General features: G+C 39.1%; 1 protein-coding gene across 2 annotated transcripts; it reads left to right on the top strand.

The window, feature by feature from the left end:
• Nucleotides 1–319: 319 nt before the first annotated feature.
• On the top strand, nt 320–16,307 carry ZNF518A (zinc finger protein 518A). 2 transcript variants are annotated; one of them, XM_089510226.1, is made up of 3 exons: nt 320–520; nt 8,568–8,687; nt 11,067–16,307. In XM_089510226.1, exon 3 carries the CDS (start codon nt 11,149–11,151, stop codon nt 15,652–15,654), a length of 4,506 nt encoding a protein of 1,501 aa, XP_089366352.1. In that variant the 5' UTR covers nt 320–520; nt 8,568–8,687; nt 11,067–11,148; the 3' UTR covers nt 15,655–16,307. The 2 variants fall into 2 exon arrangements, with proteins under 2 accessions (XP_089366352.1, XP_089366354.1); XM_089510228.1 differs by lacking the exon at nt 320–520 and adding an exon at nt 6,739–6,864.
• Nucleotides 16,308–17,882: the final 1,575 nt, after the last annotated feature.

Raw genomic sequence — 17,882 nt, 5'->3', positions numbered from 1 at the left:
CGTTGTGGTGCTTTGTTATTACTATTATTGTGTGTGTTTTTAACTGGAGCCACCCCCCACATAGCCTCTCTCCTTCTCCCTCTTGGAGGCAGCCACACAAGGGGAGGAGGAGAAGGAGAAGGAGAAGGAGGAGGGACTCGGTGCTGGTGGGGAAGAGGGAGAGAAGAAGAAGAAGGAGGCAAACATCGCCACAGCCTTCGTTGCTTCTCCCGCGGAGGGGAAGGAAGGAAGGAGGGCGGGCGGCTCTAGAGAGCGGTGGGTTTGGAGGAGGCGACGGCGGCGGCGGCGGAGGGAATAAAGAGAAAGAGGAGAAGGAAGGGGTGTCCATTAAGGGCGCCCCTAAACTTCGCTAGGCCTCAGTATCCCTCCGCGGCCACTCTGAGCGTATCCCTCCGCCGCCCCGCCCGCCTCCGCCGTCGTCCATTGCTGCTGGCGCCTCCATTCCCTCTGAGTCCCCGGATGCAAAGCCTAATGGCCGCCAAGAGTGACTCGTCGGACTCTGGAGCCTTAAGGCGGCCAGGTAATGGAGGCTGAGGGGCGGCTGGAGGCCGAGGGGGCAGAGAGAGAGAGAGAGAGAGGGGTCTGGGGCGCCTTCCTGGCTGCCTTTGCCAAAGTTAATGCCGCCCCCGACATTTAAGGGGGAAGGAAGGGTGTGTGTGTGTGTGTGTGAAGGGGGGAGTTCGTCCCCAGACCCCCCAAAGCATGTGGCACACACCCCTCCCTCTCCCGAAGTGCAAGGGCGCCTCGTGACAGGCTTTGTAGCCCCCCCCCCCAATACCTACACACCCAGACAGCTCTGCTGCCCCCTCCACACAAGTTTTGTCTTTGGGGTGTTTGGGTTCATTTATTGATTCAGCCCAAGCCCCCCCCCCCCCTTGAGCAGTGGGGACTCAGGCAAGGCTAACAGAGTTGGGGTCTCAGGTTGTATTAGATGCAGTGGCCCCCATCTTTGGTCTTCCACAATGGTCTGTGTCCAGGCTCAGTTTGTAATGCTACAGACTAGGTTGAGGGGGCCTGTGGCATTAGACACAGTGGTTCCCCAAACTCTCTTCCTAGTGCAGTAGAACAGGTTGGGGGCTGTTGTATTAGATGCAACGGTCCACAAACCTTGGCCTACCACAATGGTTCCCAAACTCTCTTTCTAATGCAACAAATCAGATTGAGGCTTGTTGCATTAGACATAGTGGTTCCCCGACTTTGGTCTTCCACAGTGGTTCCCAAACTCTTGCATCTAATGAAACAAACCAGGTTGAGGGTCAGTGGCATTAGGCATAGTGGTTCCACAAAGTTTGGTCTATCACAATGGATACCAAGCTCTGTTTCTAATGAAACAAGCCAGGTTGATGTCTGTTGAATTAAAGACAGTGGTTCCCAAACTCTGTTCCTAATGCGGTAGACCATGTTGGGGTCTGTTGTATTAGATGCAGTGGTTCCCAGACTCAGTTTGTAATGCAACAGACTGGGTTGGGGTCTGTGGCATTAGACACAGTGGTTCCCAAAGTTTGGTCTACCACAATAGATACCAAGCTCTGTTTCTAATGCAACAGTCCAGGTCTAATGAGACACAGTGGTTCCCAAACTCTTCCTAATGCAGTAGACCAGGTTGAGGTCACTTGTATTAGATGCAGTGGTTCCCAAACTCTGTTTCTAATGCAACAGACAAGGTTGGGACCTGTTGCATTAGACACAGTTGTTCCCATACTCTGTTTTTAATGCAATAGGCCAGGTTGGGATCTGTTGTATTACACACAGTGGCTCCCAAACTTTGTTCTACCACAGCAGTCCTCAAATTCTGTTTCTAATGCAATAGATCAGGTTGGGGCCTGTTGCATTAGACACAGTGGTTCCCAAAATTTGATCCTCCAGGTGTTTTGGACTTTCACTCTCAGAAGCCCCAGCCACCTTTGTCAACAGTTAGGAATGCTGGGAGCTGAAGTCCAAAAGAACTGGAAGTCAAAGATTTGGGTCTATTAGGTCTTGTGGACTTCAGCTTCCAGTATTCCTAACAATTGGCCAAACTGGCCGGGGCTTCTGGGAGTTAAAGTCCAGAACACCTGCAGGACCAGAATTTGGGAACCATGGTTAAAGGCCCACTTTCCTCTCTGTGTGTTGTGTGTGGGTTGGTATTGTGGGCAGGGGTAGGAAAACTATTTGGAAAAGGCCTCCCATCTTCACATAGTAGCATTCGATTAGTACAATATAGTCACATGTGATCAAATGTTCCTACAGTCCCATACCTTCTCCAGCAGTTTTGAGTATGCAGAAAGATCTTGTGGCACCTTTGAGATGAACTGAGCAAAAGAGGTTAGTCGCACAAACTTTCATAGACTTGGGCCCACTTCCTCAGATGCATGGAATGGTCTGAGGAAGTAGGCTTGAGTCTACCAAAGCTCATGCTACCAACTTCTTTGGTTCAGTTAGTCTCAAAGGTGCCACATGATCCCTTTACATGCTCAAGATAGGATTCACCTTCCTTCCCTCCATCAGTCTTCCGCATGCACTTGCAACCAGACAGTATGGTGTTGAAGGCATCTGTGTTCCACCTGCTGTATTGATTCAAGCACACTGATTTAACATCTAAGAAGGTTTCTGGTACTAAGTTTTCAGATCATTTTCAGAGGCAGCTCCATGTGCTATGCTGGCTGAAGAAGCAGATACATACTTGTAGTTGAAAAACACAGTTGGTTTAGAGTATAGCATCAGCAGTTCTTTGATAATCCTCCCTAGTTTTTATGGTTATGTACTTTATAGTACCTTAGCGCATGTGCTTACACACCGACTTAAACGTGTACACTACAAGCACGAAGCATCCACTGTTGCTCTTTTGTGTCATGTTTACAAACGCTGGAGAAGAGGCTGAATGCTGAAGAGTACCCTTCCAATTTCTCCCAGGCTTCCACAACTTTTAAAAGTGATCCTTTTTGATGATGTTTTACCCAGATACCTTCTTGTTTTACATCAAGTAAAATAAAATTATCTGTTACAACTTTCCACCATTATTATTATTATTATTATTATTAACCTTTATTTATAAAGCGCTGTAAATTTACGCAGTGCTGTACATACAATCTTTTAGTTAGATGGTTCCCTGCCCTATTCTTTCTCCATCTTTATGGTCAAAGGATCAGGTTGACTCAGTGGATAAGAAAGGGTTTTTGTTTTTTTGCATTTTTACTCAAAAGCGAACTTCAGTTGTATTTAATGTATGCTATTCCCAAGAAATATTATATAGCATGCCATCCTTAAATGTACAGCACAGATTAACATTTAACACTGTTGTGTGTGCAGTAATCAAACACTCTGTTATTAAAAGATACAATTGTAGCAGTGTTCTTTTGTAACGGTATGTTTTGGCATCTAGGATGTTCTAGCAGATGTCATAGACCTAAATGAAGTTGCTAAGTCAAACTAGAAAAGACCTATTGAATCGATGGGGATTCTGTAAATCAACACTTAAGTAAACCTCAGTGATTCAGTTGGTCTTCTGCAGTTGGAAACCAGCAATTGGATTTATGACGTAGTCTTCACTGCTGTATACTGTATTCTGCATACCATCAAAACATGTTCTAGAGGAAAGATTTTAAAATGTTTTTGATATAAAAATGACTTTCCCAAGAGAAGGAGAAAGTTATAGTAGTAGACTACAGTTAAGGAAGAGAAATGACTATATACAGTTAGGAAGAGAAGTGGCTGTATACCTTAGGTCCTGTTTTATTTTTCTGAAAACAGCTGCTTATTATTATACACATGGACAGTAAGACATAAATATACACTCTCTCCACATTCGCTGTTTTGACTCTTGTGGATTTGATTATTCACAGTGTTTATTAGTATGTTCTCTTTAGGAATATCTAAGTCTTCTATGGTCAACTTTAACCAAAGGTCGCACTGAAGGTCCTAGAGAGAACACTCCACTAGGCATTTGTAGCTCCTCCAGCGCAATTTTGTGGTCAATTTCTGGCAGAAGTTGACCTCAGAGTTGCACTGGAGGACCTAGAGGTTCCTAGAGAGGTGTTCTCTCAGGTAAAAACAGTGCTTTTGTTATTTGTGGTTTTTCTACATTTACAGGGGTCCTGTGAATGTGGAGGGACGAATGTATTGTGTTGTCATAAAACAGTTCTGTATTGCTAAACAAGTTAATTTAGTTGTGTTAGTGCTCCACTCCTTTGAACCCTGACAATATTTGCCTCTGGGAGAGAAGGTATAACCAGCCAGTGGCATGGGAAACAGAAGTGTATATTCATGCAGCAAAATATACCTTGCTCCTTTCCCTACACTGTCTCAGTTACTGAAGAGAGGTTTTGTTGACTAAGTCAGGCAGACGCTGGCTGGCTAAGGTGGTAGGAGATGCCTTTGAATGAACTGAGGAATTAGGAAGTAATCCACACAGGAGAGCCCAGGGGAGATGTGTGCAGCAGTTCATCCAATGCTGCTTTTATTGTTATTTGCCCTGTAGAAAACAGCAAGAAAGCAACAGGGGAAGAGAAAGAATAGTCAGCTTAGGGTAAATGTAGTAGAGCTTTGTTCTTGCCTTAATGACTGGAGCAGTGAGGTAGAAAAATGGGGGACAGGCCGTTATTCTCACACAACTACTTCCATCAGTAATTTAATAAGCTCTACAGATAGTGTAATTGGTTACCTTCCCCCCAAAAGCACAGAATGCCATTTTTCCATTTTACAACTTGACCAATATTACTGAAATTAAATTGAAACTAAATGGTGTTGTCCATGTAGTCACTCAGGGTAATCTTGGCTAGGTTGAAGAACCCTTGCATCCCTAAGTCTTACAATGAAGAGGTTAGGTTTTGTTGCCGCTTCCCCTGTTTCCCACTGAAGACAAACCTTTTTATCCAGGGTGTGGTGTGGTAAAGGTGTTAGTTCTGGACTACCCAGCATAAATTGGGTCACTTGTACTCTTGGGTCTCTTGATGAGAATTGAGAGCAAAAGTGTCACTTGATGAGAGTTGAGCACCTGGCAGTATTTTTTACTACAGCAACCAAGTTTTGAAATTACCTAAGAAACAACTCAAAATGCTTTGCTTGAGCTAACTGACAAGGGCCTGTTACAGACTGCCAAAATAAAGCTGCTTCGGGTCTCTTTGGAGGTATGCTGTTTAAATGATGCATGCATCCTAAGAATCCGGAAGCTGCACCAAAGCTGTACTCCGGTGCTTAGGAATGGAGTGTGGCTTTGGCGCGACCTCTGGACTCTTAGGACCCACGCATCATTTAAATAGCATACTTCCAAAGAGACCCGAAGCAGCTTTATTTTGGCAGTCTGTAACAGGCCATGATGTGGTATTTTTTTCATTTGATAGACCCTGTAGTACATTCAGCATCTGGAGCTAAGAAGGCAGGCCAACATATTTGGCTTCAGGCATCAGCTGGACTATTAACTTGACTTTAGGAAATACCTCACACTTTTCAACCAGCTCTCCCTTTTGTGAAGAGAAGACTGAGCGTTTTTATTATTGGATTGTTATGAGGATTAATTTGGAAAGGGCTAGAAATCATGTTGTGGAATGACGGAGGAAGAGCAATTAATATTTTCTGTTGACTACCATTTTGTTCTACTTGAGTTTCACTTTTCACCATGATTATTGACTTTACACAAAGTGGAGCGATGAAGTGTTATCATCATGGCCATAGGATGGAATCTAAGTAGTATTTGGGATGCAGCTTTAAGGACACATTTAAAAAAATGTGAGCAAAGCCACTATTCCTGAAAATCCATTAATGAAAAGCTTTTATAAGAGATGTGTTGATTATTTTTGTACACACTGGACAGCTTATCAAATCATTGTAAGTGATGCATTGAGTTTCCTATGTGAATTATTTGCTAGTTTGAGACTTAATAGTTTGCCTGTGTTACAGCTTAACTCCAAAGAAGTTCTAAATATGCTATTTTGGGGTTGCCTAACATATGCTAGACTCGCATGAAATTATAGTTCATGTGTTGTACTTTAAAATAAGTTTACCACCAGGAAATGGGAACACTGAAGGTAGATACATTGTGTAGCAAATGGCCGTGTTTCAAAGTTGGAAGAATTTTTATTCTTAAATACTTGCAAGATACGTGACATGTAATGGGAGTTGATCAGTAGACTAGAAACCTTTCTTTTTAAAAAGTTTAACAGTAACATGAGATGTAGAATATAAAGCTAAATGAAGGTCTTTACTGTTTGCAACATTAATGGGCTGGGTCTGTTATTCCCCCTGTTAAAATCATTTATTTTGCCTAAATATTCTAATGACACTAGGTCCTGTCTGATCTTGGAAACTAAGCAGGGTCAGCTCTGGTTAGGACTTGGATGGGAGACTGCCAATGAATACCAGATTCTATAGACTATATTTCAGGGGGAGGGATTGGCAAAACCACCTCTGAACATTCCTTGCCTAATAAAACATTACGAAATCCATGGGGTCACTGTTAGTCAATAGTTGAGTTGAAGGTGCATAACAGGGTTGTAGATCTCCTCTATGAGGATATGCCAGGAGTGTTCTAATTTTGAGATGTAGTGTTTTGAAAGATTCTGTGCTTTTGATCCTTGGACAGAATGATCTAACCTGTGCAGGTTCCTATGTCAGGCATTTGATCAAACAAACCTGTCTGTGTGACTGTTCCCCTGCTTCTAGTTAATAATAATAATTTATAATGCCCTTTCCACCAAAGGGTAGAACATGAAACATATATAATCAAAAATGGATGATAAAACACAACAGTATAAAATGCTAAAATACTAAAATAATATACAAATATGCTAAAAACAGACTCTTTATCAGTTACTACTCATCTCGGCCACCTTAGGCACAACTCAACTCGGCGAGTCAAAGATAAAGATTTTCAACCATTTATGAAAGCAGGTAAGATCCTCCCCTAGCTGGAGGTGCAAAGGAAGTTGGTCCCACAAATGCGGAACCAGATCCTGTAAGGCTCACAGCCTTGATAGAGCCATACACATTGCTGTAATAACCACCAATAATCCTTTGCTTGTAGATCTTAAATTCCTAGATGGTACATACCATGTTAGCTGGGCTACCAGCCTTAAATACCAGGACGAAAGAAAAGCTTGTGCTAGGGTTTGGTTCCAGTAACCCCCCCAACTCCCCCCCCCCCGGTGGGTATCAAAATCCCATCAAATACAGTGACATATTAAATGCCCTTACATAAGGTTTGCTTTTCAGAATTTATATTTAAAAAATCTATATCTAAGCCATGGATACTTGAATCTGTGGATAAAAAAAAATAGAGGTATGGAGGGCTGACTGTAACAAGCCCTGGCTCACACTGGTAGCCAGTGGAGGGATCTACGAGGGGATAAGGCATAGGTGTATTGGGAGATTTAAGACAACCCAAACAGCACCATTCTGGATTAAAATGAAAGGAGTAAGAGAATAGGAAGGCAAACCTACCAGTAGGCTATTACGATATCTAGGCATGAATTAACCAAGCCCTGGATGAGCAAGCCACTTCAGGGGTGGGAGTTGGGTAGCCCCCAACTTGTTGAGCTCCTAGCTCTCAACATTCCTAACTATTGGGCATGCTGGGTAGGACAGATGGTAGTAGCAATCCTGCAACATTTTGAGGCCTGCTCCTGTTCTAAAAAAGGTAAAGGTAGTCCCTTGACATGAATGTCTAGTCATAATTGACTGTCAGGTGTGGTGCTCATCTCTGTTACTAAGCCAAAGAGCCAACATTGTCCATAGAAGACTCCATTGGTCATGTGGCCAGTATGAGGGCACTGAATGCTGTTACTTTCCCACTGAGGTGATCCCTATTTATCTACCTGCATTTGCATACTTTTGAACTGCTAGGATGACAGAAACTGGGACTAGTGACAGGAGCTCCCACCATCATGCAGCATTCAGGCCTTGAACTGCCAATTTTCAGATCTTCCAATAATCAGAATTGACATCTTAACCACTAAGCCCCTGCATCCTTCCAACCATTCTGATTATAGTTTAAGTAAAAAGCAAATTTTACTGATAAATAAACTGATATGCAGAAATGGGCAATTAGATGAATTGGTAGTGCTTGCACCAATCTAAAGCTTGCAATATCAAGTTCAGCAGGATACACATGTACTATGCAGTCCTGCACATGTTTACCCAGTAACCGGGCCCACAAATTTCATAGGGACTTTGTATTTTCATATCATGTGAACAAATCAAATAGTTTTCAGAATTAAAGATGACACCATTTCTATGCTGTTTGAGAAGAATTGGCCCACCTATTTCCAGAGTTAAACATGTTATTTTTGGATGCGGAAATAAACTGAGCAAGTGCTGGTCCACTTACCCCAGTTGTTTAGAATTTCTATTTCAGTTCTTGTACTTATTTTGATTGGCACTAACTACTGTAAACCAAGACTGGATAAATAGTGCAAATTCTGAGGTGCCAGACCATTTTTAAAAATGAGGCAGTATTAAAATGTTTCATTTCCATCCATGTGCAAAAACTAGCAGTGTTTCCTGATACTAGCATAACATCATTAGGTTTGTAAACCTGCACGTTCTTTTTCATGGCAGCTTTAAGTTGAATTTAATTTTTTTCTTTTTTATTTCAGGATTTATAATATATTGAATGCAAATGGCCTCAGACCTTGATTTTATGCCACTCATTTTTTGGGAAAGAAAAAATTGTTGAAGAGATACTTAAGAATGGAACTGTAATCTTTCTTTAAAAGGTAAGTTTTATGACTTCTGGGCAAAACTTTAAAATTGTAAAATTTGCTGTGTAAGAGTTTTATTTAAAATGTCATGTATTTTTTGAAGTATTTGTATATGACTTGAAACTTACAAATAATTACTTTTCTGACTATGTGTAATGACTAAAAATCTCCTTTTGGTGATCGAGAAATAAAGCTATAGCATAACACTTTCCTTTTTCTAGGCCACAAATGATTAATGTGGTCATGTAGGAGAGCATTTTTCTTATCTGCTTAGTAAATTTATGGACCTATTTCCAGTTCTAACTATTATTTCTCTGGTGCCATCTCCACATATTGATGTTTACAAACATCAGATTTGGCTAGTTCATATAATAAAGGGGTTGGCTAACAGGAAAGGAAATTATTGCATGCAGGTGTTTAAAGAAAAGTTTGAGGCATAAGTAGTAGCAGTAGAGAAGAAATAATGACAGGAAGCAGTAGTTGTTTGGGTGGCAGAGCGTGGTGAAGCTGAATGAGTAAATTTTGCTGGAAAGGATATGTATATTTTGAATATTTTGAAATAGAAATGCGTAGGAATGGGGTGGCCATGGAGTCTTTTGAAGATAAGCCCATGAAACCTGTGCGGAATCTGGGAGAGGACAGGAAGTCATTGTGATTTATGGAGCATGTTCAGAGAAAAGAGAAAAGTGAATAAATTGGTGGTAGTAAAGGGTGGGATGGATATGAGTGAATGAAGGTGAAATTGTGACGGGATAAAGATGAGATTAGATTGAGGCAGTAAAGTCAAGAGAGAGGGCAGAAGTTCTTTATTACTTTGAGAGGACAGGAAGAAAAGGCTGTCATATGTAAAAGGATAAGTGACATGTTTTGGATGCAAAGGGGAAAAGAGCCACCCCCCAAAAACAAACAAACAAACACAAAACCCCACAAAGACTTGCATCTTGTCATCTTATTTTATTTATTTATTTATTTATATACCGCTATTCCAAAGATCATAGCGGTGAACAGCAAGTAAGCTAATTAGCAAGTAAGCTAATTTGCCCCCAACAATCTGGGTACTCATTTTAGCGACCTCGGAAGGATGCAAGCCTGAGTCAAGCTTGGGCCCTTTTGCTGGTCTTGAACTCGCAACCTTGTGGTTTCGAGTGAATGGCTGCAGTACAGGCATTTAACCACTGCGCCACCAGGGCTCCATTTAGTAGCACAACTTAGTTTGGCAGTATAAATTGGACGATGCACTGTGGCAAGTCTCACTGTGTTTTCAAGTATAGCACAAATTGTCCTACTGAACCCTAAAGAAACCTTATTGGAACCTTTTATGTTGACATTTTAATTATTATTATTATTATTATTATTATTATTATTATTAAGTAATTTATTTATTTATATAGCGCTGTAGATTTGCACAGCGCTGTACATACAAACAATAAATAGATAAGAGTAAACCTGCCTATGGTGTACAATCTAAGAATGAACGTTATTACCGGTACCATAGTGGAGTCTAGGAAATTTAAAAGCCTGCTGCCATGCCTGTCAGGTGATGATTTCTCTATTTAAGAAAATATTTTTACCTTTAATATCACCGAGCCCTTTGTTTTCAAAATTCCCACATCCCATTCCCCATCTGTGCTTACTTTATTATTCTGCCAGATTTCTATTATTTCGGACATTTAAGAGTATTTTTGGTTTGTTTGTTTCATTGTAAAACGCATTGTAAGACAACTTCCATAATCTTTCTAGTTAAGATTTTCTCATGACATATTTGTTAAAAATGTTGAGTTTTGTGTAAGGCTGTTTTCATCTATGTTCTTATAGTAGGCTTCACTTTGGTTATTCAGTTTCCTAACGTACGTTTCAAAGAACTTTCACTTTTATTGAAGCTAATTGTTTTGCTTTTATAAAATGCAGCAATATTGAGCAATCCGTCAAGCCATGAGGGGATATAGAGAAATGGGAAACTAGGTGGAAGATGGACTTACCAATCAGATTATAGATGAGTAGATGTGGTAGTGGCTGGGTAGACATTCTTAAGGAAAGCAACCATTGAGAAGAGCTAATCTGTGCAAGGAACAGTCATATGAAGAAGGACTCTGGGTATCTAGGAGGAGATGCCAGTGGCTAAAAAAGATAATCCGAGTCCCACCAAGGAGCTTTCAGTTATAAAAACTAAACCTGTTGCAAAACCTAAGCTTAAGGGTTTACCTAACATATTATAATAAAAATAAAATAATGAATAAATAATACAAATGATGACAAAAAGTTGATACAGTTTTTAAATAACTATTTTTACTAACTTTTATTACATATTGATTAATGAAACATTCTCTCAGTGTTTGTTTTTAAATGTGAATATGGTTTTTTGCAAAATCACATTGTTTTTTCCCCTCTCCCCAGATCTATTAAGTTGAGGAAATCTCACCTGACAGCGCTTCAACACAAGGATCTTTTAAAGAATACAGTAACAGAAGCTTTAAAAATGCCATCCAAACAAGAACCATCTTTTTGTATTCAAGAAACAAGCTTGCTACGAGAGAATGTGTTGGATAGAATGTGTGTTCCTGCATCAGCTGTTGAAAAGTCTACATCTACATCTCAAACTACAACATCAGATATTGTCTCCTATGGACTAAAAAATGTGAAAATAGAGTTGCCCAGAGTAAATATCCCAAATGAAGTGATACTTAAGCATGAAATTGAAAGGTATATGAATTTATTTCAATGTAAAGAGAAGCCTGTAAGAACATCTTTCACACAAGTGGATGGGAATGGCAGCAGTTTACATTGTTCTGAAATTACTCCACATAGTAAACTAGGACTGCATTATGAGGAAGGACAGAAAACCTCAGCAAAAATACTAAACTTCAGCTGTACGAAATGCCAAAACAACATTAAGTACAGCCCAAATGATCTACAGAAACACTTTCAGCTGTTACACCATGGAGAGTTGCCATCTTACCCATGTGAAATGTGTAATTTTTCAGCAGATAATTTTCAGTCATTTAACCAACACCGCCGAACACATCGTAGCACTTTAGTGAAATGTGAAATCTGTAATGATGACCACAGATATACTTTGTTGGATCTGACAAAACATTTCACATCTAAGCATTGTGTAAATGGCCATTTTCAATGTGAAAGATGTATTTTTTCTACCCGAGATGTGGGCACATTTGTTCAACACATTCATAGACACAATGAAATACAGTATAAATGTGACAAATGTGATCATGTATGTTTTTCAAAAGAGGAATTTCAAAAGCATATTGTTTCACACACTGGCACATTTCCCTTCAGTTGTCAGTATTGTAACTACATGGCATCACGGAAAAATTATCTTTTAAAACATATAATTACCTTACACAGAGACCACCTTTATGCAAAAGATAAAATAGATGCAGATAATGAAAAGAGGATGAAAACATCAACAGGACTAAAACTTATCTTGAAACGGTACAAAACAGGAGCATCAAGGAAGGCATTATGGAGACGCAAAAGAATCACAAGTGGCAGTTGTAGAATTGGAGATGAGGATAGACAGCTTCTCAAAAACACAAAGGAAATTCAGCCTAAATCTGAAGAGCAAGACCAGTCTGCAAAAGAATTTGCCTTAAATGAAGATAACACTCTCGTAAATGAAAAGCATATCTATAAAAGAGCAAAATCATCCCCAGCATTACAGTACAACAGAGCAGGAGATGGAGTGAGTTCTGGAATGGGATTGTTAAAAAAAGCTGTTCATGGCCCTACAGTATTGATGGTTAAAAATAATAAAATAGCTGTTCCTGCAAACTACAGTGCTAAATTTATGGGATTCAAAGTGGTGGATGGAAAGCAACATATTGTAATAAAACTGCTACCTACTGATAAAAAGAATTTGCCTGCAGGAAATAAAGTTGAAGAGGTTAAAGATGGTTCAACGGGATGTCTACCACAATCAGTTGACAACCTAAGTTTTGCCTCAGGTGCTGGACCTCATGACAGTAATCAACAAATGTCTAGGAATAATTCTGTTTGTTCATTGAGATCACCTCCATCGGCATTTTGTAGTCAGTATTCAGGAAAAATAAAGCAAGAAAGTATGAGTTCTTTGAACTGGAATGCATCTCAAAGTGTTGCCCCTCCTGATGCAGTTGTAGGAAAGTGTACAACTTATCTGCCAGTGAAACCAGATTCTTCAGTTCCTTGTGATTTGGTGGCAAAGGCTGATACTAGACATCCTGTTTCATGGAGAAATTGTATACCTCAGGACCATCCTCAGGTTTCAACCTCTGCTGGTACACACATGCTTCATTATGATCCCATGAAAAAATCCTTTCCTCCAGAGTTCAAGGTCATGAATGGTGAGGTGAAGAACAGAAGTAAACATAATAATCTTTATCGTCGATCAACTGATGTGTCTAATCATGCACCATTGCCTTTCCATAATTACTCTAAAATGGGCATTTTGGATAAATCTATGGATCTTGCGTCTAACAGAAGCTTTCCTCTGCAAAGCAGGTCTGCCAGTGAAACCACGGCTTGTGTTTCACGATCAGCAATGAGATTAAATTTAGAAAAAAGATCTTTGCAACCTCTTTATGGCTTTGTAAATACTAATAATGCTACAGTATTCTCAACTAATGAGCCCAGTTATACCACTGATAGACAGCATTGTGTAGAAAATCATGAACACCAACAACATTTAAATGCTAAGGTAAATGAAGTATTGGATCATGTAGGTGAAAAATATAAACAAGAGAATGCTTCAAATTGTGTAAATTCATCAGTTATGCCTAAAATTACATCAGTTTTCTCACTACAAAGTAATCAGGCATCCAGCTATTTGTCGCCTGAAGTAAACTGGTCATTACAAGATGTATTGAAAGAACAGCCTGCTGTACAGCCACACACCTACACAAAACCTGGCTGTAATCAGTCACTTCCAAACAATCAAACTGATGGTCAAACACTTGCACACTTCAAAGATTCAGCAATTATGTGCAGTTTAACCCATTCCCCTCCTAAATTGAAAAGAGAGTTGAATTTGAACTGCAGTACAACAAATGAAGATAAGAACTTGAGGAACGAAGGACGAATCCCAATAACGTCTCTTAGAACAGAAGAAATAAACCCAGCATCAAAGACAGCAGCAGGCATTGGTACACTGCTTAAGACTCAGACAGATTCAATCATAATGCACCAGTTGGCAAAAGAGAGGATACACTACAGTATCCGTGGTAATATCCGTTCATCTCATCCAGAAAAGAAAAAAACAGTGCTATTTCAGAAATCCCCGCCACGATTTTTTGTACCTTTGCGCCTAGCCCACCAACAAGGGCTGCAAGTTATTTCAGGAATGCCTTCTCCAAAAATACGTTCAGATCCACAGGCAACACAAGGTGCAACTACATCTTTGCTTTTAAACAAAGGACCTGGAATGATTTTGACATTTGGTAGTGGGTCACTTGGAACAATTACAAATGCCACTGAAAATAATGCTCAGGTTTTAGAGAATTTTGCATCTAAAGAGTGCAGCAAAGAGGAAATATCTTCAGCAGACATGGGACTGAAAACGGACAGTTGTAAAAGTGTAAGAAATTCTGCTAGTGTTAGTGTGTGCAGCGAGGCAGCTGGTGCTTCATCCATTAGCCAATCCCAAAATGAGCAACTTAACATAAATTCGGACAATAGAATTTCCTCTCTGAAAATCCTTGCTGGATACCAAGGCAGTACGATTGCTTCTTTGGAATCAGTAAAACAACCAGATACTGGACCAGAACAACCTGTTTATGCACTTTTGCCTGATGGCAGACAAGCAGTTTTTCTTAAATGCATGTCATCAAACAAGTCCCTCATACAGAACCACAGTGTTCCTCATGGTATTGCTGATAGTCAAAATACTGAACCAAAGAAAACTGGAGCAATGCAACAAAAGCTTTTTTTGAAAATTAAAACCTTTCCTACTGTTGACAACTGTCCAGCAGTTAGCAACTTTGTGTCCTCTTTACAGTTCAATAATATGCATCCCCCTAATAGTACTGCACTAGATCAGAAACAGACAGCTTTTTCTTCTAGCAATGCCTTACTCTTACAACATAGATTGATGCCAGCAAATGCTAGTTTGGCAAGAGATGAATCAAAAGATCCTTGCACTTCTGTAGAGTCTGCACATTCCTCTAGGCATGCAAAGATATGGTGCAAAAAGACCCCATCTAGTTCAGTGCAAACAATACCTGCTAACGAAGGGAGCAGTTTTGGAAGCCAAATGTCGGGCACTATGGCAAATAAATTTTCAAAAGCTAAACATCTTTCAAAACAAATTGGTGCTAAAGCTTCTGATGCTACAGCATCACAGAGGAACCGGAATCTGAAACGGAGAGCTAGAGAAGACCTCCAAGAACCCCCCAGGAAGAAAACATTGCATCGGAAGTGTAAGGAGAAAAATCAAATGGATGTGAATGAGTTCGAGTCATTGCTTCATGCCCCCTGTAGACCAAGAATGTCAAAAGACACTGAAAGGATTCTAAAGTTGCTTCCTTTTAATTCCAAACAGCTTGTCAAATGCCCCAGAAGAAATCAGCCAGTTGTAGTACTAAACCATCCAGATGCAGATGTTCCAGAAGTTGTAAATGTTATGAAAACTATTGCAAAGTTTAAAGGACATGTGCTAAAAGTCTCTTTGTCAAAGAGAACTATTGATGCTCTTTTGGAGCCAGCATATTATAGTAACAGTTTGTACATAATTACTGATGATCTTTCTAGAAGAAAACGTAAAATGCTGAAACCTGTAAGTCCTGTAAAAGAAAGGTTTGTTTTAAAATTAACACTGAAGAAAACTAGCAAAAACAATTATCAGATTGTGAAAACTACCTCTGATAATACGCTGAAAATGAAATTTAGCTGCTGGTTTTGTGGGAGAATATTTGACAATCAGGACAACTGGGTAGGGCATGGACAGCGTCATCTAATGGAAGCCACTCGTGACTGGAATTCATTAGAGTAATTTATTATGATTAATGAAGAAAGCAAAGCATCTTAATGGCAGATTATTTTGGACAACAGCATCAAAATCATGTTTTTTTTTTTAAAAAAACGAACTTTTGTAGTAGCACCTAAAATTGTACGAATTTAAATAGCTGCAATTGAAGTTTAAATTGAGTTTTGCTACTACTATCATGTCGTATATTTGTATTTAGATAATGAATTTCAGGGCTTTTTTGTTCTGTACATATTTTTAAAAAATCAAAGTATGTAAATATTTTTGTACTTCAGTTATTTGCTATAAAATCTTGCACAGGAATTGTATTTTTCCAGCCCTGTGCATGCACTACTAAAAATGTTTTTCAGCTACACACAGCTACTGCTGTATTTTTTCTTGATCTTTAGAAAAATAAAGACAAAAAACTTTTCTTTTCCAGGGATAAACACTGTTGTTAGCAAGTGCCTAAAAGATGTGAAGCAGTTTACTTTGTGTCAACTGTATAACCATAGGTCTACATGGGGCCAGGTTTCCTAACAGTTTCTTTTAAACAAAGCCATATGTGAATGCTTTAAGCTATATTGCTATGCACATGACACTTGTACTTTTTCTGTGCATTTTGTCTACTTTCTTAGTGAAGTATTTTTTTCATATAAATCAATAAACATGTTACTGTATTTAAGCCTGATAATGAAATCAGTTGGAAGTATAATGTATTTCCTAATGTAGAGTACATTGAAGAAGGTTACAAATGGATGTTCATTATCCCTACTAAAATCAGTATGATATGTGTTAAAAATCTGAGGAATTTTGCTACCTGTGGTTGTGACGCCATGGTCTTGCTAGAAAGCAGATTCTCACTATCCCTGTTCAGTGTTGGGTGTTTGCAGGTATTTTTTTTGCTGAGCAGTATACCTTCTTTGTTAATGGAGTTCTTCAGTTGGATTTTCAAAGTACAAAAAATGATGTTTCGTAATGTCTGGTGAAGAATTTGACATTCCACACACACAGTCTCCCATGTTTTGACATCTAAACAAAAATATTTGCCCCATGTTGAGCATTCTGCTTTTACGTTGTGACATTTAATTTTCTCAAAAAGCATTTGTCCCATGTGGACCATATGTTCTGTCAGAGATTATCAAAGTTTAGTTCTGTCTCTAATGACAGTACTGAATATATTGGCTGTTAGGTTATAGAAATGATGTTGGATATTTGCTCAGACTCCTCAGGCGTTTACTTCTATTGATCCACAATCTAGAAACTGTTGTTCTCTTTAATCCAACAGTTGGACAGATGACTAAACTTTTCTCTGATGGACTAAGGAACTACATCTTTCATTTTGTTGGCCAGTTCAGAAAACTGTGTATTGGGCAGTTATACTCACAGTTTTAATTATTTTTTTGCCTTCCCCTGTCACAGTAGGAAAAAAAAAGTCTTTGAACCCAATAAAAAAGGATTTGCAGGTTTTGGAGTCAGACACATCCAGTGTGTTCATATATATTTCATATATTTAGCAGGTGTTCCTCCGTCTGCAAAGGAAAGAGAGGGGGAGGCATGTGAATATCCCAAGACTGCTACCAGGTTGAGTTTTATCCCTGATAGGAACAGTCTAAACAGTATATGTATATGCCGTGTGTTGATGGGGCAAATGCATTGGAGAAATAATATACAAACAAAAATAATTGGGGGGGCTTAAAGAGAGGGTGAGATTTCATTAGTACTAGTTTAATAGTGTTAAATTACAGATTTTCCTCTGTAGAAAAGTAGGGGTATCTAATGACAAGGATCAATGTTAATGAAGTGAGCAGAAAAAAAAATCAAGAATCAGTTGCAGCAGTCTCAAGTGTGGATCTAACTTCTTCAATGTTTAAACAGTTCTTAGAAAATAAAAAATCTCAGGAAAATGATGTGCTATTATACAAGAAATGCAATTCAGGATTACCTCTTCAGAATTTCTCCTGCACATGTTGTTTTGTTAACAAATTTGTTATATAGATATATTGCTCTATAATTGTATTGAATAATTTAAAACCATGAGTAAAGCACAGATTTTGTATTGTAAGTATACGTAATTAGCTTGCTGATACAGAACCTTGGTTGAGCTGACTTCTTCAGATACATAACAGGTTACATATTCTTTTAAATTGTGACAGAATATGTTTCCTGCGAAGTGTGGAATGATGCATCATTTCCATGTGAAGGGCATTCCAATTTTTATATTCATAATTATATTTTGTATTTATAGAAAGAAA

The sequence above is a fragment of the Sceloporus occidentalis genome, unplaced genomic scaffold (genome assembly GCF_023333645.1).
Source record: "Sceloporus occidentalis isolate IW3139 unplaced genomic scaffold, rSceOcc1.0.p SCAF_2, whole genome shotgun sequence".
NCBI classification, from domain to species: domain Eukaryota; kingdom Metazoa; phylum Chordata; class Lepidosauria; order Squamata; family Phrynosomatidae; genus Sceloporus; species Sceloporus occidentalis.
This window is presented reverse-complemented; position numbering and strand designations above follow the sequence as displayed.